The sequence below is a fragment of the Embiotoca jacksoni genome, unplaced genomic scaffold, assembly GCF_022577435.1.
Source record: "Embiotoca jacksoni isolate LCO1_2020_lvr unplaced genomic scaffold, fEmbJac1.0.p SCAF_24, whole genome shotgun sequence".
NCBI lineage: Eukaryota > Metazoa > Chordata > Actinopteri > Embiotocidae > Embiotoca > Embiotoca jacksoni.
Genome location: NW_027185375.1, coordinates 2,167,756 through 2,190,049, shown reverse-complemented (window position 1 = coordinate 2,190,049; position 22,294 = coordinate 2,167,756). Strand labels below are relative to the sequence as shown.

The following is a 22,294-nucleotide window of genomic DNA, read 5'->3' as shown; positions in this document are numbered from 1 at the left end:
TTAAATGTCGGCCATTCGCAGATATACCAATGGGAGAATGCATTATATGACGGTTGATCAAATAAAATTATCAGTACGGGTTGAATGTATAAACTGATGTGGTTTTTTTTTGCTGTTTGTACCAATGCATTGATTTGCTTGGTTTTGAATAATGACGAAGACGCAGGTGGCTTTTAAGTTTTTTTAATTAAATGTTTTCTACTGTAACTCGTTTTGCCATTATGTAATGTTTACTTTCGCCCCATTTTGTGAGCAGGTATTCACATAGCTGCATCAGTGCTGCCCTCTGCCGGAGGCGCTTTCGAATGATATAATATGAACTGCGTTTCCCAGCATGCACCTGGCGGGACCCGTTCGCGCCGCGGTGAAGATCTACAACTAATGGGGATGGACCCGTCGACGCGCATTTCGCGTCTGACGGCGACGCTGCGTGCTGTTGTGAGATCTGCGCTGCTCCGCGGGCTGGTAACGACGCTCCCATGTCACTTTCGGGCAGACTGAACTGCGCGGCAAAAGAAGGAGGACACAAAACAAAAAAACATGTGGCTGAGGCTTTGAGCGAACGGGTACGTTATCTCTAATTGCGAGTCCGTAAAGAACGGGAGGGCTTGAGTCGACGCCGCGGCGTGTTTTGCGGGCGGTGTAATCTTCAAGAGCGTTTGGCGGTAAAAGCGGGTTATTTCAAAAGCGGTGAGTTCAGCTAACTAGCAGCGTGTTAGCTTGTTAGCCGGCTCCGCCGACATCAGTCAAGCCAGCTCGCTATTCCCGAAAAGCTGTTTGTTCGCGCGGTGCGGGGCCGGTTCGGCGTTATATATATGTTTCTTGTGCGTGTCTCGCTTATTTCAAACAATAACACGTTTTTTTTTTCCAATTCAGCAAAAGAACACCGCTAGAAAAAAAAAAAAAAAACCTGCTAATTCAATTGAATAAAGTTAGCTAGTTAGCCTACGTCAACAAACCGGTGTCGCCGATGTATTCGTCTCTTCGCACGACTTCGGTTTGTCCCGAAAAGGCTCGAGAGCACCCGGGATCTCCCGGAGACGTCCCGGCGCTTTGAAATCGGTGCCGGGAGCCTTCAAAAAAGCGCCTATTTTGCAGCTTCACGTTGGATGCAGCGGTGGGAGTGCCCCGCCCACCGGAGCGCCACACAGCCCTCTTTGAGCGGCGTCGATGGGACCCGACGTTGCGCAACGAGTCGAGCTCGCTCGGTTATTGTAAACAATAAATTATTATTCAACATGTGTTTATTATCGCGGTCTCCGTACGAGGACGAGAACACCCAGGCTCAGAAAATGACCACGCTTCGCTTATCGAGACACAACAACCTTTATTAAAATGACGTTAGCAGTATTTTGAAGCTCTTTTATTACATCTGGTTATATATATATATATATATATATATATATATATATATATATCGCTGTGAACATAAAGAAACAAAACATTTAAAAAAAACAAAACCTTGGTATGTGTAAAATCTAATGAAACTGGTAAATATTCTATATTTATTCATTAAAGAAGCGGATAACCTTATTTTCTTTACCGACTGATCTGTTGATTTCTCAATTAATCAATTAAGTTTGTTAATTGGAGAAAAATGGAGCCAGTCTTTCCCAAAGTGCAGTTCAAAACATCTTGTTTTGGTCTCAACCAACAGATATTCAGTTTAAATGGGAACAAACATGTTCAGAGTTTAGATGCTGGAATCAAATAATTTAAGCTTTTAAAAAAAAAATAATAATAATAACTCAAAATGATTAATCGAGTATCAAAATTCACTTTCTGTTGATTAACTAATTAATTCATCAATTACTTATTGGAGCTCTAATATTTAATGGCCATCAAATAGAATGAAAACACCAAAACCAACAATACATATGTCCTTTTAATTGTGTCAAAGCTTAATGGATCCTTTTCCTCACTGCTGCAGAGTTTCATTGTTGGCCAAAAAAAACATCATTTAAACATTGAATTTGATGCTCCATCATTGTAGTCAATACTCAGTGTTCTTTTTGTATTCTCCATAGAGCATCCAGCTGACCACAGGGCTCTCTAGAGTAACAAATATAGGTTTATTTGCTGCTGAAAGTCGTACCCAGCAAAAGCCCATTTAATTGAAGTAATGTTTGTTTAAAAATTCCAGTGAGCAGCTCTCTTTGGAAATCAGTGAGCCTTATTTAAAACCGAAACCTTTCAGTTATGAGCTGTGTTTTAAGGTTTCATTTTCTTTGAGATGAGAGCCTGATGCAACAGAAAATGTGGCATTGGGAGTTTTCGGAGCTGTCTTTTGCTTTGCCTTCTTTCTGCAGCATCAGTGTGTAAAGAAAAGAAAAATAAACTGATTGCTCTGTAATCTTCAGCACAGCAGGTGAGAAGCCGCCCACACATCCGAGTTGCGACTGCCAGCAGACATCATGGGTTTGCACTCAGCCCAGAAGAAGCACTTTCCCCTGCGGGGGATCGACGGCGTGGTCCAGCTGTTTGATGCCGAGCTGCGGAAGCCCGAGCCAGACTTGGCTCTTCTCTCGCTGGTCCTGGGTTTTGTTGAACACTTCCTGGCTGTGAACCGGGTCATCCCCATCAATGTTCCTGGGGTCCGCTTTGAGCCACTGGAGCCAGAGTGTCCCGCCTCCTGCTTCCCGACGGTGGAGCTGGGCATGATTTCTGCACTGTACGAGCGCTTCACAGCCCAGATCCGGGGGGCGGTGGACCTGTCTCAGTATCGGCGGACGGCGGCGGGCTCCAGCAGAGAGCTGGTGAAGAAAGTGTCGGATGTGATCTGGAACAGCCTCAGTCGCTCTTACTTCAAGGACCGTGCCCACATCCAGTCCCTCTTTAGCCTCATCACAGGTACAACACGAAAATAGTTTTTTTTTTTTTACGTAGACGTTTGTCAGGTGAGACAGAAATAATCGGAACTGCAGTAAGCGTTTGTTGTTTCATTCAATTTGAACCAGGCACTAAACTGGACAGCTCAGGGGTGGCCTTTGCGGTGGTGGCGGCCTGTCAGGTTTTAGGCCTGAAGGACGTTCACCTGGCTCTGTCCGAGGACCACGCCTGGGTCATATTCAGCAAAAATGGTGAGGAGACGGCCGAGGTCACCTGGCACGGGAAGGGCAACGAGGACAGGAGAGGACAAACGGTCACGGCAGGAGTCAATGAGAAGGTGAGGGTGTGTGTTCACATTTTAAGTCATATTTCTTAACACATTATGTAAATGATTGAAGTTTTAAACAGTGTACGGCTTCACTATCTCCCTTTACTGCTGCTTGGAATAGATTGCAGCTCGTTCCCAGAGCTCTGCGCGTGTCATATTTTCTGACCTTGACTAAAACGCAGCATTATTTGACTGCAGAGAAACAGCACAAACCTTCAGAGTTCACAAGTCCATCTGAAATCACTCCCGCGGGGACGGAGGGGGGGGGGGGGGGTGTTCTGACACCCGGTGGGCCTATTTAACGGGCCCTGGTGCTAAATTATTGAAGAGCACAGTGCTGTGAGTTTGGATGTTCCTGGAACTGCTCTCAGCACTGGAGAGTTTTAAGAAAATACATTTCTTATTTATCGTGATATTATTTATCTACGCAGCTTCTCTGTTCCCAAATGAGGAGAGAGCTGGGGCTCAATTCGTGCTCTTCCGTTAGTACACACAACTAAAGTGATCTTAACGAGTTGCTCCATTTCTTATCGTCATCCATTTCTTATCGTCATGCAACAGTCTCTGCAGGCTTAAGAAAGGTAAAGGAAGCGAATGAGTCACTGGAAACTGTGACTTTATTTCAGCATCGCAAACGGTGACCGAGCTTCCTCTGAACTGAGATTACACTGAAGCAGGTTTTTAAGTTTCTCGGCACCACAGAGAGAGAAACTCTCTGGCCTGTTTGGACACCAGGGTTTTTCTTTGGTTTCAGAACAAGTGATCTTTCCCGTCAGTGGTGCATCTTCTGGCATTTTCATGTGTCATTTACCCTACATACCTGCTCTTTTGTTATTTATCTTCATGTGACCATCACACAATGTGAATCATCAGCAGTGATATAGTGGTTCACCCGGTATTAATATCACATTTTAACATAAAGATTTTCAAACACAACAATACCTTTGCATGGCTGAAACAATCGGTGCAAGTCTTTGTCAGGCACCTGAGTGCTGAGAACTCGGTGGACATGAAGGTAATGAAGGGTTAAATCCAGAGCAGAGCACCACAGTGTGAAGTGTGCTCAGAGGGGATGTATTAAACTTTTCCTGTCAACTCTAGCACAGCGAAGTAGGACATAACGACCAAAAAAAAAACCCAATTGAAACCAAACGGAAACCGTTTAACATTGCGGCATACCTACAAAAAGTCAAGAGAAAAAAATGACCAAAATCAGGACATTAACAACACCTGACAGACAAAATGCTCCTGCCAGGCTATGAGGGAAAAAAACAAACATTGTTGTACACGAGGGCTGTAAGGTCCTGGATACAATGAGGTTTTTTTTGTGGTCACGAATCTGTCTCACAATGTTTTTTTTTTGTTCCCAATGTAAATGTTTGTTGCACTCATTAACCGGACGCAGAAGGAAATACAGCAAAACGATCACGGCGCCCGACGCAGGAGCGGCACACAAAGGAAACGCTTGTTTTCTGGTGGAAACGCATTTAACTTCATCAGATCTCGATACTGCACAAAAACAATCTCTGCTCTGCACCACGCTTGCGTCATCATTTCCTCCCGGCGAGGAAAGCGCGAGTGTTTGTTTGGATGCAGCTGATGTCCCGAATAAAATGCGACCCAATGATATCATGGCGTCGCTTAGGGGGTATGAATGAACATCGCGTATTTAATACGATTATTCATGCCGGGGTCCATATCTGCCTGGTGGAATCCACAGGGTCAGAGGTCATGGCCGTTGTAAGCCCAATATCCAGATCTTACAGACTCTTCGCCGCGGTTTTATGGAAACTTCCGTTCGATGTGATATTGTAGCGTAAAAGAGCAAAACTCAACATACATGAAAGCTGCAGAGGTCTGTGTGCGCCTCCGTCATCTAAACTCACACAAGCTGTGACTGCCGCGCTTCCCTGTAATCTTTAAGCAAAAATATTTGGTGGCTGATGTTCAGACTTTGTCCTGTTTGCAGTAAAAAAAAATAATTTAAAAAAATAGCCTGTTTAACATTTATGACTGTGAAGGAGACGCGTTGATGCTTCTTCTTGCTGGGTGTCAAATTTGTTTAGTCAGCATAAGCAGTAGGTTAGGTTAGGTAGTTACTTTATTAATCCCCGAGGGGACATTTTTTTCGCTAGACAGCCTGAAAGTGTGCAACGATGAGGAGAGACTCGTCGTTGATGTCCGAAAGTATCCCGTGCTTTATAGACTAAAAATATAATCACAATGGGGGGGGGGGGACAAATACTGCCTGGAGATAGAATTTTCATATTAAATCCATTGTTTTTCCTCGTGATTTGAAACTGATGTCTGGACGTAGTTGGACATTTTTGTGCTACAGTGTCATCGACCTGCTTGTTTTTGATATTCACACAGCTGTAATCCTGTCTTTGTGTGTGTGTGTGTGTGTGTGTGTGTGTGTGTGTCCGTGTGTCCGTGTGTCCGTCCGGTAGAGCTGGCTATATCTGAAGGGCTCCTACATGAAGTGTGACAGGAACATGGAGGTGGCCTTCATGGTGTGCGCCATCAACCCGTCGCTGGACCTGCACACCGACAGCTCCGAGCTGCTGCAGCTACAACAGGTGAGCGCCGCCACCTGCGTCGTGGCAACGAACTGGAACATTTTTGCTTGAATGATTCGTACAATTTCTCCTCACAATCGTTCACATTTTTGACACAATCTTAGTTGTGTTTTTCATACAGTAAAACAAGAACCAAGACCTGGTGGGGAGTAGTGAGTTTATCAGGTGACACCACCCTGAAGGAAGTTTAGCTCTTTTTTCTTTTTTTTTTTTCTACTTTTAACTGAGATTGACTGTAAGGAGCGTGGTATTAAATTACATAGTGCTTCTACCAAACAAAAAGCACTTAAAAACAAAGTGAAGAATGACTGAAAAGTCTGACAGAGAGAATAACCTAACACCTCAGTTGCGTGGATGCAAGAGTCATCCCACTCCGCTGTTCCGCGTCTCTTTATTCAAGTATTATTCTAACGCACTGCTTTAAAAGCTTAAATTGGGGTCATGAGGCGGGCCCAGTCTCTTCACCGGTGTTTCGATGACAGGATCTGGACCTCTTCTACCATCGACACCACCTGGTCTTGGTGCCGCCGTATTGCTCTTCCAGCAGCTCCTCAGAGGGCTCTGATGGCCCGATGTTGAGTCTACCCTCAGAGTCGCATGTCCTTGAAGCAGCCTGGTAACCGATTTGCCTACAAACGCCTGTGCAGCCAACCTCACCTGGGCGAACCTCAGCTTTCATACTTGGGGCTCTCGCGTCACACAGCATCCTCCCAGAGCCCAGAGAAGCTGCATCCACTTGTTATATCCAGTCTGTGCATTGGTACATATGAAGACAGAGGAGTTGTCGCCTGTTTATGCCACTAGAGGGAGTCTACCCTCGAGTGAGCACTAATGTCAGGTGTGAAGCGCATAGAGAGAAAGGCTGGAGAGAAAGGCTGGACAGAAACGTGTAGCAGTGGACTGGAATATTTGTGTTTTACAGAATACCAAAGAAAAACTCACCGTGTCTGTAATTAAGTGTCCCACATGACATTTCTTCGTCTGTCTCTTCTCCCTGCATGAACAGAAACTGCTCTGGCTACTGTATGACCGAGGCGACCTGGACAGGTGAGAGTTTGACTTGGTCAAGTCGGCAAGAGCAAATCTTCCAGTCTGTCCGCTGCAGGGAATTCTCTAGTTTCCTTTTATCGAAGGTCCTCTGTTGTGTACTGTGCTCCAGATATCCGATGGCCATGGGCACCCTGGCAGACCTCGAGGACCAGGATCCAATCCCAGGAAAGGAGAACCCCTTGAAAATCCACCTCAAGGTAAGTCGAATGTCTTTCAAAATGCCTTCTTATAATTTGAGAAACTCGCATTTACTACGCCGGCCATCTCTTGCTGTGTGCTATCGCCGAGTTCGCCTGAACAAGGTGAGGTGTTCCAGTTCCTGAACAATAATGGGAAAATATATTTTCGAAGACAGGATGACAGTGACTGTTTTTGTTTAATATTTTTTTTGTTATCATTTAATTATCAAAAAAATCGGAAAATGAAAAATGAACCTAGTTCCTACGGTATCCACGGCGGGACTCTCACAACCATAGAAATACAAGTAGGGATCAGGTTGGTCGTCATGGCATCCCAACTTATTTGACGTCATTAAGGCTGGTACTGATTTCTGTTTATCTTTATTGTTCTGGTTCCATCAAACATCTTCACAGATCTCACTCCCTCTACCCTCCCCCTCCCCTCTCCCTCTCCCTCTCCCTCTCCCGCCCCCGACAGGCTGTGAATTCTGCTCAGAAACACTACAACAACGAGCACATCTACCCCTACATGTACCTGGGAGGTTTCCACTACCGACACAGGGACGTGCAGGAGGCTCTGAGGGCCTGGGCCGAGGCCGCGCAGGTCATGCAGGAGTGAGTTCATGTCTGCCGTTATTACGTATAGACAGTGGAAATATTGCTGGGACACAAACGGGGCTACCGAGGTCACATTTTCAAAACGGGAAGATGTAAACGCAACTTGGTTTTCAAAGAGGTTGTGGACAAGTTTTAGATTTAAAGTGATCAAAGCGCGGTTAGTGGGCCGCTTACCGGTCCCTCCAGGACATCAGGTTTCCGCATCATCTTTGTGTGTATGTATTGATGACATTATATATATTAGACCTGATTTAGTGGATTACACTTTATATCCCCTTGTTTTATATACTCGTATAACAATAACAGCAGTAAGTCCTGATTTTAGGATTCTTCTGGACTTGTTTTCCTAAATGTGATCTGGTCTTTTATGTGACAAAGGTTTCACCGATGAGGTCAGACTGCAACACATAAATAAGGAATAAGGTCATCCTGAAACAGTTTCGGTTGCTATTCCAGCAGATGAACACTAGGGGGCAGTAACGGCACGAGCAGCTCTTCTTACTGGAGTTGTAACCACGTTAAGAAAACAGAAATAAAAAGGTGTGTATTAAACGAAAGCGATGAAGCGGCTGAGCTCGGGCTCCAGTTGCGGTGAGTTTCTTCAGCCCCCCACCCCACCCCCACCCCACACACACAGAGAGAGAGAGAGAGAAGCACCGTGCTCCATCCAGGAAGTGTCCAGCTCTTCATCTCCACTCTCTCCTCCCCTCTGAACATGCCGTTCACGAGCTGCGGTTATAAATACCAGCGCTGACCCGCCACACATTCCCTCTCCGCTCTCCGCCCGTCAAGCTTCCTCTTCCTGCTCCACCATTGTTCCTGAGTTTCAGCTCTCGCCCTCCGTGCACCGTCACGGGGGGGGGAATGTCCGCCTGCGTTCACAGCAGTTCACTCCCGGTGCAGCAGAGTTCACCTGTTTGCCTTCCAACTCGGCATGTTGCAGACCCACATTTACAGAAGGCCTCCCTTTTTTTTTTTTTTTTTTTTTTTTTACATCTGAACCTTCTACTCTGAAGTAGATGAAAAGAAATGGCGCGTTTCAGTCTCATCACGCAGGCTGCGATCTGACTCCCCCGCCCTCTCGCCTTCTGCCTTCTCGCAGGTATAACTATTTCCGAGAGGATGAGGAGATCTACAAGGAGTTCTTCGACATCGCCAACGACGTCATCCCCACTTTGCTAAAGGAGACCACCTCTGCTGCCGAGGGTCCCGGGGAGGGGGGCGAGGGGGGAGAAGGAGCTGAGAAGGTGAGCACTCCCAGACACCAGGTGACGTGTGTCGGGGATGTTTTCACCTGCAGCTGCTCTGAAGTTCAAACGTCATTATAATTCACGTTAACTTAAGGTTGGGGTTTATTTCTTTTTTTTGGGGGGGGGGTCTTTCTTCACCTCCTCAGTAATAACTCCACCCGAAATGACCTCCTGTTTTTCTGGCTGCTCCCTCCGTGATTTAAATCACGTCATAGATCCTCCCTGCTCCTCCTGCATTTCAACAGCTCGGTGGGAGATTCAGCTTTTATCTCAAAAGTGAGGATGAGCAAAAAAAAACAAAAAAATTGTGACAAATCTATTGGAAATATTCTGATTCCAACATTTAAACTCGACTTAACGGGTGCGTCAGCGGGACGAAATGAAAGCAGCGTAAAGAGCAGCTCCTTAATGTGATGCTGGTCTCTATGAAGGCTGTTTTTTTTGTTTTTTTTTCATCCTGTATTTATTACGATCGCTAAAATACACCCGCATTAACATGAGCTTTTCTGTCGAAGTGTTCAGATATTAATCAGCCGACGCATTCGGAGGAGTATTTATGGTTTCTTGATCGAAAAGCAACAATCGGCTTGAACTGAGATTCGTACGAATGTACCGAATCTCGTTTTAAACGTTCTTTTCCTCCCTTTGACTGCTTCTGTGCTCTCTCAGGAGCAGCCAAAGCAGGCCGCGGTCTTCTCGGCGCTCCAGGACCCAGAATGCTTTGCCCACCTGCTGCAGTTTTATGACGGCATCTGCAAGTGGGAGGAGGGAAGTCCCACCCCGGTCCTTCACGTGGGCTGGGCCACGTACCTGGTCCAGTCCCTGAGCCGCTTTGATGCTCAGGTGAGGGACCCACTGTAGAGTTCAAAGTGTCCGCAGGAGGGGAGGCCTGATGTGGCTCTCGCGCACGCACACACACACGCACACACACACACACACACACACACACACACACACAGAGACAGACGTTGGTGCTTTGTAGCTAAAAATAAATTTGTGGTTTGATTCCAAAGGTGCGTCAAAAGGTGTCAATCATCACCAAAGAGCCGGAGTCCCAGGACGACGACGACCAGTCGAGTGAGGACCTCCGGGAGGGCCGCCGGCGGGGCCCCAGGAGGGAGTCCAAGCTGGAGGAGCAGAGCTCTCCTCCTCTCGCCGCTCCCATCTCCCCGTCCTCCCTGGCAGCCGCCACGGCTCAGCCCAAGAAGCTGGGAGAAGGAGGGGTCCGCCGGCGCCTGTCCCAGGGCTTGCGAGCGGGAGACATCGAAGGAAAGCCCAAGTCCCCCAGCACGGACGGCGCGGGCTCGCCGTCGTCTCAGCAGCAGGCGTCGCCCTCCTCCGCCGGCCCCGTGGTCGTCTTCCAGAGCGAGAAGATGAAGGGCATGAAGGAGCTCCTGTGCGCAGCCAAGGTGAACTCCAGTGCCATCAAGCTGCAGCTCACCGCCCAGTCCCAGGTCCAGATGAAGAGGCAGAAGAGCACGCCGGCCGGGGATTACTCCATGTCCTTCATGAAGCGCCAGCGAAAGTCCCTGTAGGCGCGCTTGATTCCCGTGGGCGGAGCCTGTAGGTCATACTGTGAATTATCAGCGACAGCCGTGGTAACCCCTTGCTTCTGTCTGTGAACCTTTCTACCAGTGTTTTTATCCAGAGGGCCCTCTCAGTCCGCCTCCTCGTCGTTTTCTCAGCAATATGTCTGACTTGCACAGATGGTCTCGAGTTAAGCGCCACATATCAGGTTTGAACCGAAGGAGTGAACATTTCATTCTGTTTTTTTTTTTTTTATTGTTTTTTTTTTTTTTTTATTTAAAAGGATCTCCGAGACCTACGCGGTTCGATCATTCGCTCTCAATTAGTTTGTGTTTTAATTGGCAGCCAATTGCACACTGACTATTAACTTCTCATTGACTTAGATGTGGATGGTTGAAGCCAAAGTGATGAGGAGGACCCGAATACAACCGACGGATTTGTGTAAATATCGACGTGTACCGATAGGAAACGTGTTCTCGACTGAAGCTTTGGAAGTGATTAAGTTAGGATAGTTACTGTGTAACATTGTCCACTTTGCTCTACGGACAGCTTCTTTCTTGCTCGCTCTACGTTGCCTTACTTTGCCTTCGTTCTTTTCTAAAGTAGGTGGCCTTTAGTTTTGAGAGTAGCTGAGTGAGGCCTATTTCTAACAATTAGAGAAGACCAGGAAGACCATGCACTGTTGAGACGGGGCCACGTTAGGCGGCCCCGCGACATCCCGATTTGCTTGATGACTTGTGGTTATTGTTCTTGTTTTTGTATCCGCAAATAATAAAGATACGATGAAAACCGAACGTGATGGCCGCGTAGAAGATTTGTAAAGTTTACGGGTAAGCCGGGAATCAGCCGGAAAGGGACGGGTGTTCAAACTCCACGCGGCTGCGACGTGAAGAACACAGTTTGTAGATGTCAAACAGTACGCGACACTTCGCTGTTACGGGATGGACTTGTTGCTACGGGCGACAGGAAATAAATCAACACAATTAATATGGAAACCCATTGTTGTGACCCAAAAGTGACACAAGATGTCCTTATAAACATTATTAATATTAAATAATTATTTTTCTGCTCCCATATATTCAGAAGAGAAGAAAAAGGATGTTAGAAATAAAAAAAAAAATATATATATATATATATATAAATTCAGTAATTACAATTCACTGAAGATGTTTTCATTAACTCCAGTAAAAATCACGAGATGTTTATCTTATATTCCGAATTAACAAGTCCAACATTTGACCGGAGAATTTAAAGTTACAAAATGCAAGGTCAATAACTAGGCTACTGTTTGTTTTTTTGACCGAGCTGGTGATTTAAAGTCAAAAATAATGACGTCAAATAAGTGAAGTGAAGTGGGACTTTTTAAAGTCAAAACAATTGGAGGAAGTCGAAATGATAAAAAAAAAATAATTTGCCATATTCTTGACATTTGGGACTTTGTGTATGCCAGACAAAACACAAAGGGGAAGTAGATCTTAAATATATAACAATTAATCATCATAAACTCTTGTTAAAACTTTAAGTCAGAATCTGATTTCTTTATCATTTTGTGGCAGAAAACGTGAGTATGAACTAAATCTTGGCACAGGATGGCGACGCAGAGGTAAAACTTGTGTCATATTTTTTTTTTTTACAGTGTGAGCTGCCTCTGCTCATGCGTGCTCCGACTGCAGCGCCTTCTCGCAGGACTCTTCGCACACTGGCGTTCAGCGTGTCGGTGAGCGCCGAGTCGTGCGCGTCCTGATCGATACGCCAGCAATTAATCAGCTCCGATTAGTTCCGATTAACCGGGTCAGTCAGTCGCACACGCGGAGAGAGGTGGGTCATCTGCTGCTGCTGCTGCTGATTTATTTTTATTTTTTTTTTCCTTTTCCTCCCCGACGACAGCCGCCGGGGATGTGTGAGTAGGAAGCCCGCCAGGCTCGACCCGCAGCACCCTGAGGTGTCTCCAAACATGGACAGGATAGGGGTGTCGTTCCTGGACCCTCTGGACGACTACGAGCTGATTCACCGAGTCGGGTGCGGCACCTACGGAGATGTGTTCAAGGTGAGTGAGAGCAATGTTTTGGAAGCGCGGCGGCATCCGGACTTTGGTGGCTCGTTTCTCTCCGCGCCGACAGTAACGAGCCATTTCACTTCCTCACGTCAAGGTGAAACTGTCATGTGAAGAAGGAGAGAGATCTGTGTGTGTGTGTGTGTGTGTGTGTGTGTGTGTTTGCCATTATGACCTTACAATAAATCCATTTAACCCATTACATACCGTTAAACCAGGGGGGGGGGGGTCTTGATCCAGCCTGTTGCATTAGTGGTGCCACAGGTTCATGCTTGCTTTTATAATAATGGGTGGATAAAATCTCCAATTACATGGTCTTTTTGTACTATTATATTGTATTAAAAATGTACAGTTTATCATAACGTGTTCTTTAAAATCAGCCATCAAATAAGCGGACGTGAATGTTTGCTTTTGGCTCAATTTCAGAGTTAAACCCCTGACAGATCAAGTTTGTTCATGTTAAAGTGTTAAAATATATCACAATACATCTACATATATGACAAAGTTGACACATTTCAAATCAAATCACGTGATCTAACCTACATATTCGGTGGGTAAGTATCGCATTGGCGTCAGGATGCAAACATCCTGTGCTTCTCACCCGCCCCGGTGCCTTGTGCATCCTGCAGAGGCAGTGCAAGAATTTGTATTTTTTTATTTTCTTTTTTTAACACCGCCGACAGAATGTCAGGACCTTCTGGGGCAAAAAAAAAAAAAAAAAAACCTGATCTCCACCAACAACATCTCTCTGCGCACCTTGCACCATATCGTCTTAATGTAAACAACTAAAACAAATGTGTTTTGGAAAATGCACCCACGGTGAATTTAGTAAAATATGTCGAGCTTGATTCTGGTGATATTCTGTAAAATCCCATAAAGAGATAATCTCTCTTAATACTTTCTGATTCATCTTCCTTCTCTGTTGCCTCTGTGCACTAATCCTGCACAGAAATAGAAGCAATAACTTCCGAGTTCTCTTCCAGAAGTAAAAAAAAAAAAAAAAACTCTTTTAGTGTCACATTCACATTTGTAATCATACAAATGACTGAAAATGCACTGAAAAATAACCTTTCATTTTCAACAGTGCGCCATGAAGTTAATTTCACTTGTCTCAACAAAATTCCTCCAACAGAAGTAACTATGCAGATGGGTATTTTTACTCTCTGATACAAAAAAGTGTTCAAACTCCCAGTTAAAAAAAAAAGAAAAAAAGGAACCCTCGTTTTTATAGGAGAAAAAAAACTTTTTTTGTTGTTTATATTATTGTGATCCTAAATGAACAACCTTTCACACAAACCCGGGGCCTTTGCAAGTGAAAGGCAGCCGAGAAATAGAAGAACTGAGTCTCCGCTGTGAGTCTAGAACATAACAGTAGCAGGACACTGTGGTGTTTTTAGACAGTCAGAATTTACCGCTTAATAAATCGGAAATAAAACATTAGAAGAGAGTGTCAGTGATTTTCATTAATAAGAGAGAAATATACAGTTCCAGTATTAGCACCAGTGAGCTGGTAAAACTTGATGCATCAGCAATAGTTCGAATGCTAGCAGACTATTGTTGTTTAATATATTAAAATCAGGAATTATTCAAAAGCTATTAGCAAATGCTGCAGTGTATACTTGTTTATTCTGTGTGGATTGTAAACTCCAGACACATGTTTCACAGTTTTATAGGAAAATCTATAAAAAAAAATAAAAATAAATTAAAAAAAAAAAGCCTCGTTGAGAGCCATTAACGAGTTGCCGTTATCGTAAAATTGATGTCAGGACAGCTGTTGTCTTTTTGTTCTTTAATAATGGCTCACAGTTATACAATTTACGCAATAAAATCTCAGTAATCTCCCAAAAACAGCTGCTCGTCGTTGTTTTTAATATTCAAACAGGAGAAAACAGCATTTGTTATCCTCAGTGGCAGATTAATGCAAAAAAAAAAAAAAAAAAAATTCCCCACGAGAAACACGTGGAAAATGAAGTGACGTGTTGTCAGTTTTATTTCCAGGGGGTTTGTTCGTGAAAGGCATGTCACAATAGGAGCACTTCATGTTCTGGAATAAAACGTTCAATCCGTGCAACGGCGCTCCTGAAATGGCAGTTTTTTTTCCCTTTGTCCTCTGTTTGTTGCCCGTCTGTCAGCAGTTGAACCCGCTGGGAGAGAAAATCCCTGTTCTGTTGTTTTTACCGAGGCGATATGGAAGAAGTTAAATCCATGTGAACGACAGCGTTGACGTCTATTTATTTGCGTGACAGAGACATCTGCTTGCCAGCCAGCTGGTCCCGTTCCATCCCGCAACACCGCTTCGTGCCACAAGAGGTGATAGCGAGTCGCTGTTAGCGTCCAGTCCGCTCCTCGGTCCAACATCAGAGGAAGAAGAAGAAGTGTATTCTAACTTCTTGTTACACAACAACAGCTGAAGCTCTTGGCAAAAGGAGATTTGACATTAGTGTTTACTTTCACCGCAGCTGGAGACCGTTCTCGGCAAAGAAAATGTGTTAAGTATGAAGCTAAACTCGCATTTTTCTTCTACACTGTAAGTAAACAGCTGGTAATGCTTAATAGTGGCAGCTAATTTTTTTTTTTTTTTTATCATGTGAAGGATTTACTGGCAGTCAGGCATACTTATATTGTTATTAACAACGCTGTCTGTCCCTCACCCCCCCCCCCCCCCCCCCGGTCCTCTCTGTGTGCCTGTCCTTCAGGGTGCATTGGACAGTGCGCTGCAGCTGGTAAGTTCAGGGCTGAATTTATTCCCTAGCACGCCTCCATATATACCATTACGGATGGATTTAATATGTTAAGTCAGCTGCTTGTTGTTGTGTATTTCAGACCAGTTAGAATAGCTGCACGTGACCAGCCCAGTTAGCTCGTCATCTAGCTGTCAACCAAACTGAAGCAAATCCGTGCAGCAAACAAACCGGGTGAGCTGAGCTCGCTGAAATCTGCGACCCATCAGATTCTACGACTTTAATAATCTCAACTTCCTTCGTCGTGTCTGAACCTTAACCGACCTAACTAAGGCTGCGGCTCCCAGAACCTGCTGGATCACAGGTTTTAGTGGAACACCGAACGGATGGCGGACCGCCTGGGTGCCACAGCGACTCACTATCTTCCCCCCCCCCCCCCCCCCCCCCCCCCCCCCCCCCCCCCCCCCCGATGTACAAACTGGTTTTAGGAGATGGGATTTAATTTGTTACAAATTGCACGTTTTATGAGCTGTGGTCTGGTGTTAAGTTTCACTTTTCAAACCTTGTCTTCAGTTGTTAACTAATCTAAACCGCAGATCATATTTTTGTCTCAGCGGTAGCACAGACAGAGAAAATAGTCCTTTTGACCTTTGAGCTCTTTAGTTAAAACTTCAACTGCTTGTAGCTCAGACTTTTTTTTAAATTTTATTTCAATTAGAAAAAAGATTCTTACGGTGGGATTAATGGAGAACTTCACTGATTCCAAAATGTGTGTTTCTAGCTGTTATGAAATACCGCTGGTTTGTGAAAAAAAACAAAAACAGTTTGATGAATCCTTTAGTGTCTCCAGATGGAGCTGATAAATGCCTTCCACTGAGGTCACTGAGTCAGCATTGGCTAAGGATGAGGAGGACAAGTCATACAGGCCTACAAGTCTAAAAGCTTCATGCTTACATTAGCTACTACCACTGTTACACATGTGAATCTCATACCAACCTGTCTTTGATGGAACTGCATCGATGGTAATGAAGGTGGGAAGTTTTGACAAGGAAGAAGCATGTTAAGAATAGAAAAGACAATATCTCTTTTTTTTTTATTTTTTTTTTTTCAAAAACGGTCCCATTCAATAAAGCCGTGGTGTCGTGCTTAATCAGTGTTGTATTTTTTTTTTTTTTTTTTTTTTTTTTTAAATCAGTTGGTGGCAGCGAGATATTAACTTTAGCTTGGTTTCCATTCAAATTTTTCCAAAATGTTTTTTACGAAATCTTTTGCTAAAATCAGTAAAACAAAATGGAAACTGCGAGTTCTGGGTCCACGCCGGGGTTTCTCGCCCGTTCTACGTGTTGTCGGACCTGCTGTGCAAACCTCCGACGAAGGGCACCCAGGAGATATTCTTATCGAATGCTGAAACTACCTCTATGCACCTTTATCCTGCCCACGATGATAAAAAAAAAAGTTATTTTTGACTTTTGCAACTTGAATCATACCTCAAAATGCCTTATTTAGCTCTTTTCAACCAAATTTTTTTTTTTTTTACCGTATTCCTGTTTAGCGTTGCATTCATTGCAATAAAAAGAGGCTTCTTTGTGTTGAGTCAGTGATAGTCATCCACCATTTTCTGGCAGAGAACAAGACTCAGACTTGGAGGTGCTGATTCTCACCCCAGCTGCTTCACACTTAAGCCGCGAGTGCTCCAGTGTGGACGGTAGATCACGGCCCCGACGGAGCTGGCAGAACCACATCGTCTGCAGGGAACAGAAAGGCAGTTCTGGTCATTCCTTGAAATCCTGTCTGTGAAATAGCGGACAACCCTGCTCAATGGAGCTTCCAATATTCTACGGAGTAAGCCACCCATTTCACCCTTTTTTTTTTTTTTTTAACAACCAGACGTAGAAGTGGACGGCCTTCTGCCTCGTTTTGGCGTGCAGGGAGAGAGCGGAGAGAGAAAAGATTAGCATTGAGAGCCGGTCGAACAATGGAACACTGAGCAGGCTGGTGGGGCCGGTAACCCGCGGATCAGAACCACGCAGCTCCAGAACCAGAGGTACCTGCAGAGAGGAAAATAAGCACAAACTCGGGGGAAGATTTGTGCCTGCTCGCTGTTTTGTGTGCACTGGTTTTTACTTACTGGTTCTGTAAGTCGTAAGCATCGCAGATCATATCACTCATTGGTCAGTTGAGCGTATTGACTGGTGGAACTTTTATCATGGAAAAGATCCACGGCAGCACCAACGTTGTTTGGATTGAAGGACTTTACTAGTCATTGTACGGACTGAAAGAATCAGCCAATCAGAGCCCTTGTTGTGGGCATGCCTGTAATGCATGTGCTTGTTTTCGTTAAGTTGTTGCTGTTGCGATAGGTGGGTGAGAGAGAGAGTCCGCAGGACAGAGTCACCATCAATACCAATCATCCATGTGTGTTCAGAGGCTAAACCACACACTTATTCTTGCACACACAGACGTATACACACACACACACACACACACACACAGATTTATCCACACACACACATTTAAACATGGTTAGTGTCAGCTGATCGTAAGCACCTCCGATGATGATGATGATGATGACGACAAGCTGCAGATTCAAGTTGAAAAACTTCAGTGAAAATCAAGTTTGTAACTTTGTTACCGCTCCATGTGGTGTTTTTTTTTCTATGCTAGAAAAACATGTATGCAGTTACCACCACGGCTGAGCATTTCCACTTTGGAGCTGCAGTGATAGTCTGACAGTCTCAAAACCACACATTCAGGCAGAGATTGAGGCGGGGACTTATTGTATATTTATAGATCTATACGCCTACTTAATAAAGGCAAAGGTGTAAAGTTGCATCTACGTCACGTCAAGGCTTTAACAGATGTCTTTTTGTTGATGGTTTTGGGGAGTTTTTAGGGTTTGATCGATGCAAGGAGAGAAACTCTAAACCAAAATCCTGCTCCTGCATACCGACGTGAGTGATATTCAGCCGACTCGACGTTCTGCTCCGATCTCCGCGTTCCCTGTAAACTTTGGACATAACGGACAATACCACATTATCGCCTCCCACTCGTGCTGCAGGCGGGTGTGGTGGAGTCAAGGGTGAAACCTCCCAAACATGTGACCGCGTGGGCTCTCGTCACACTAAGGTTATTCAGAGGAAGCTCGGCTCGTGTGTGATCCCGATCCACGTCGTCCCGTGGCTTTTGACCCAGAAATCCAGATCAGATCAAATCGTTAAACTTTTCTTTTATTGGAGAGCTTTTATGAATGTTTGAAATGTTTCAGTTTATATTTCTTCCGCGAGTTTTCGTATTCTCCTCTCTTTGTTTTTCTTTCGTTATTTATTGCTTCCCCCCCCCCCCTTGTGTTAAGCCCTTTGCAACTTTTTTCAGAAAAGTGCCAAATAAATGAAGTTTCTTACCGTAATTTATTCTATAATGTGGCTTTTGCAGCTCTATGGATCGTGCTCACCTTGTCCCTGAATCGTTGGTGACAAGGGACGGCTGTGGCAGTGGACCTGACGCTATTAGAAAGAGAAACCCAGCAAAGATTTTGTGAGAACGTGCGGGAAATACAGGCTCTGCGTTCCCCTGCATTCGTCCCTGGACAGACATGAACTCGGTGCATTCAGCCATGACTTTCTCTGGAACCGCAGAGGGCGAGATCAGAGCCGGCGCTCATGTTAGGCCCCGGGGCGAAAAGCAAGCGTCTCCGTCGCCTCCGTGATTCATCTCTTCCTCTGTAGCTGTTGATTGTTGGGCAGGAATCTTGAGTTTTCGTTAAAGAAACCTTTGTTCTGCGATTGCGACGAAGCGACAGTGACACTTTTTTTTTTAAATTATGATTTATTGAAAAGAAGACTGGAGGATAGACTGCGGCTTTCACCCAGGCACACGTGCTGCTCTGTTGACCCTTTAACTGGTTCCTCTTCAGATTTTTTTTTTTAGTTTTAGCAGTGATGGATGTTGACGTGGAGGCTGCACGCTGATTTACTTAACCCGGATTATCCGGTGTGGTCGGAAGAGCCTCCCTGGTTTGTAAACTGTGTATCCAGACTTCTGCTGAGAGATGATCAACATGTAGCGCAGCGCAGGGCCGCTGTGGAGGAAGTGAACTTTCCTTATAAGGAAGCTCTGGTGCTGAAGTGAGTAACGGAATGAATCATTATACAGTGTAAAATACGTCCTTTACAGCGGGTATAGTTTATATTTTAAATGGCAGCTTTAAACCAGAATACATATGTTAGCGTTAATGCGCGATAAGGTTTCTCAGAGATCAGTAATGGGCAGTATTCTACATGAGTTTGTTATTAATATGCTGATTGTAGTTTAAACTTTTAACCCTTTAAATTCCTATCGTAATGTTATTGAATATGATCCCAAATGTCACATGTTCTTACTGAAACCATATTTCACCTGTTATCTCGATTCGATCACCAGTTTCCACTTTCCACTTTCTTTGTTCTGTCAAACATCATGATCGTTTCATTCATGCACTATAGTTTTACATCTGCATTCAAAAAGACCCGAGGTGTCTCATTGTGAAGAATGTACAGTTTGGACCGAGGCCGTCGTATCATTTGTGGCTCGGAGGACCGTTTAGATGCCTGATCAAAGTGCAGCTAAGCTTTCGCTTAGCCCTCCCACCCCACCCCCACCCAGATTGTACATGACTCTGACTGGCTGTTATTTCTTGCCCGAGAAAACCTCATTGGGGACGTTACTATTGCCGCAGTCACAGGAAGCCCTGTGCTGCAACAGGAAAGAAAACAGGAAGTCACAACCGAGCCACAGGTTGCGTCGAGGCCACCTTGCTTATCCCGTTGGCCGCCGCCTGGTTTGTTGTGGATGCCCACAGTGAGAATCATTCCCCCTGACGTCAGCGCAGTCAGAGCCGGGATGGCTGATGTTTTTCAGGAAGAATCGAGGAAGTCGAAAACATTGAGACGACGTCCACAGGTTACGAACTGAACTGTGGTGAAAGTCAAAGATGGGGCTGATAATTCGCAGCAACAATTGTCACTCATGAAGATCTTCAGCAACTACACATCACAAGGCAGAAAACATGCAACATACAGACACATTCATCGCGAGGGGAGAGTGAGAGTTGATCTCCTCCCGGTCTGGACCAATTAGAGCAGAGCTGGACGACATCACCTGACATGCTTCTATGGAATATTCAAAAATAGACATAGAAAAACCATAAAAGACCATATTAAATGGAATCATTCAGATCACAATCCCGAGTGGTGAATGTGTTTATGTCGATATACTGTGTTTATTTGATTATAGACCGAAACGCTGCTCTGTTAAATACATCTGCTGGGAGCTGTCAGTCTACGTTTTGATATTCACGCTCTTCGTGCTTTTTTTATTTTCCATAAAACTTGGGTCACGTGTGCCTTTTTCAAATTGCTCAAGATCAAGTATTTATTTTTTATTTGCTTGTGTTTTGTCCTCGTGTGTGTGTGTTTTTTAAGTTGCAGTTTGTTTCTGCAACTGAACTGGATTTACTTTCAACCATGTTTTTGACCTTGGTATTAAAAACTTCCAGATCTGGTCATTTTGCAGACTTTCCCCAAGCGTTGCTTTGGACGCTGCATTTGTAAATCGCTTTCCCACTTTGAGGCCATAGATGTGTATTTTTGATAAAAGAAAAACTTAAAGCGGTGCTTAAACACTGCAACTGTTGGTTGATAATGGATTCATTTACAGACCGGAAATAACGTAGAAAAGAAGCAAAAGATTTCCTGCCTCACTGCTTACAATGTGAGAACTTGTTGCTTTTCTTGGTCGTACTTTACTGTAAATGTAAAATTTTGGTGTTTTGAACTGTTGGTTGGACAAAATGAGACTTTTGGGGACATCAACTTGGACTCCAGGAGGTTGTTGTGGTGTTCTTTTCACCATCTTCTGATGTCTTATTATGTCAATGATTAGTCAGGTAATCTTAAAATAAGTTTGCAGAATAATTGATAATAAGAATAATAATTATCTGCAGAACTAGATGTCAACACAATGAAGGGTGGATGGATGGATGGATGGATGGATGGATGGATGGATAGATGGAGAGAAACACTGGCTGACAACAGAGCCTCTTATTGGATCCAGCCCAGAAACGCTGAGATTAAAGGCCTAAAAGCCCAACCAGGATTTCAAAAGATTAATTTAAAGTCGCATGAAAGTTCAACATTTCGGGCTTTTGAAGAGCCTCGTTTGAAAGAAGGCGCAACTGCCACAGTGTTGATTCTTTCTGTAGATCAGCTGAAGGGCGTCTCAAAGCCTGATAGATCTTAATAAACTACATTTATGTCTTTGAGCTGCTGAAACGGGAGCCACGGTGTTGCACTGGGCTCAGGTCATCTGGGAGATACGATCTCTCTTTTCAGGTTGTCCATCCCATTCTAGTGAGCACTATCTTTCAAGCTTTTGGGGGTTTATCTTCAGACTTGGCACAGACTTTTCTCTGGCCCTATTGATGAACTGATTTAGATTTTGGGGGTCAAAGTTCAAAGTTACTGTGGCTTTAAGGGAATTTCTTCAATTTTGGCACAAGAATTTACTTGGACACAAGTATTTAGGGATTAGATGTTGCAAAGCCACGGAGTGTGACACGCAAGGTTAGGGCAATTCACTTTGGCCATTTAATTATTGATTGGAAAGTAAATTATTTACACTCCACCCTCCCAATGCAGTTTATTTATTCCCGTTTGGAGCACATTGCTCTTCGTCGGCGTTGTTAATAAATGAATTGCATCGGGATGTTTGCGTAATTTACTCCTGCTCGCTCTCAACATTGTTCCGGTTCCGGTATGTTGGACGAGCGTTTACTTTGATGGTTGCCGGTGTTTGGCGTCTATCAGATGCAAGTTTTTGTTCGGCCCCCTCGTCTTATACGATTGAACCGCCTCCTGCACTGTGCAGCGGTTCTCACAATACCCGTGGAAGAGTTATTTATAATCTGAGTTACCTTTAATAATTTACGCTCCCAGCGCTCGTAACTTAGACCTGTGTAGCTGTGTGCCAAGACGGCCAAAAATAGATCCCTATAACTCAGGAAAAGAATTGTGACCATTTTTTAGAACTGGTTGGAATGTGTTCTCAGGTGTCCTCCTTGAAACCGTGCTGATTGTTTTAGATCTTCTGTGCTGTCGGATTGAAGATGTGTGAAGAATGTGTAGCTTCTTTGCAGCAGCCTCTTTGTTTGAAGTATTGTGTACT

General features: G+C 44.5%; 2 protein-coding genes across 5 annotated transcripts in view; both read left to right on the top strand.

Annotated features, from left to right (window-relative positions):
- Positions 1 to 469: 469 nt before the first annotated feature.
- men1 (multiple endocrine neoplasia I) lies at positions 470 to 11,154 on the top strand. Of its 2 annotated transcripts, none has more exons than XM_069159011.1 (10): positions 470 to 566; positions 2,361 to 2,850; positions 2,958 to 3,172; positions 5,608 to 5,736; positions 6,743 to 6,783; positions 6,896 to 6,983; positions 7,444 to 7,580; positions 8,686 to 8,830; positions 9,503 to 9,676; positions 9,847 to 11,154. In XM_069159011.1, exons 2-10 carry the CDS (start codon positions 2,415 to 2,417, stop codon positions 10,366 to 10,368), a joined length of 1,887 nt encoding a protein of 628 aa, XP_069015112.1. In that variant the 5' UTR covers positions 470 to 566; positions 2,361 to 2,414; the 3' UTR covers positions 10,369 to 11,154. The 2 variants fall into 2 exon arrangements, with proteins under 2 accessions (XP_069015112.1, XP_069015113.1); XM_069159012.1 differs by having other exon boundaries at positions 471 to 566; positions 2,958 to 3,166.
- An 880-nt stretch (positions 11,155 to 12,034) lies between these two features.
- map4k2 (mitogen-activated protein kinase kinase kinase kinase 2) overlaps positions 12,035 to 22,294 on the top strand; it is a 36,977-nt gene continuing 26,717 nt past the window's right edge. For 2 of the 3 annotated variants that reach the window (XM_069158999.1, XM_069159000.1), the window contains exon 1: positions 12,035 to 12,407. In XM_069158999.1, coding sequence (XP_069015100.1) covers positions 12,315 to 12,407 — 93 coding nt within the window. In that variant the 5' untranslated portion in view covers positions 12,035 to 12,314. The remainder of the gene's footprint in view (positions 12,408 to 22,294) is intronic. The other variant, XM_069158998.1, reaches the window with a different exon arrangement.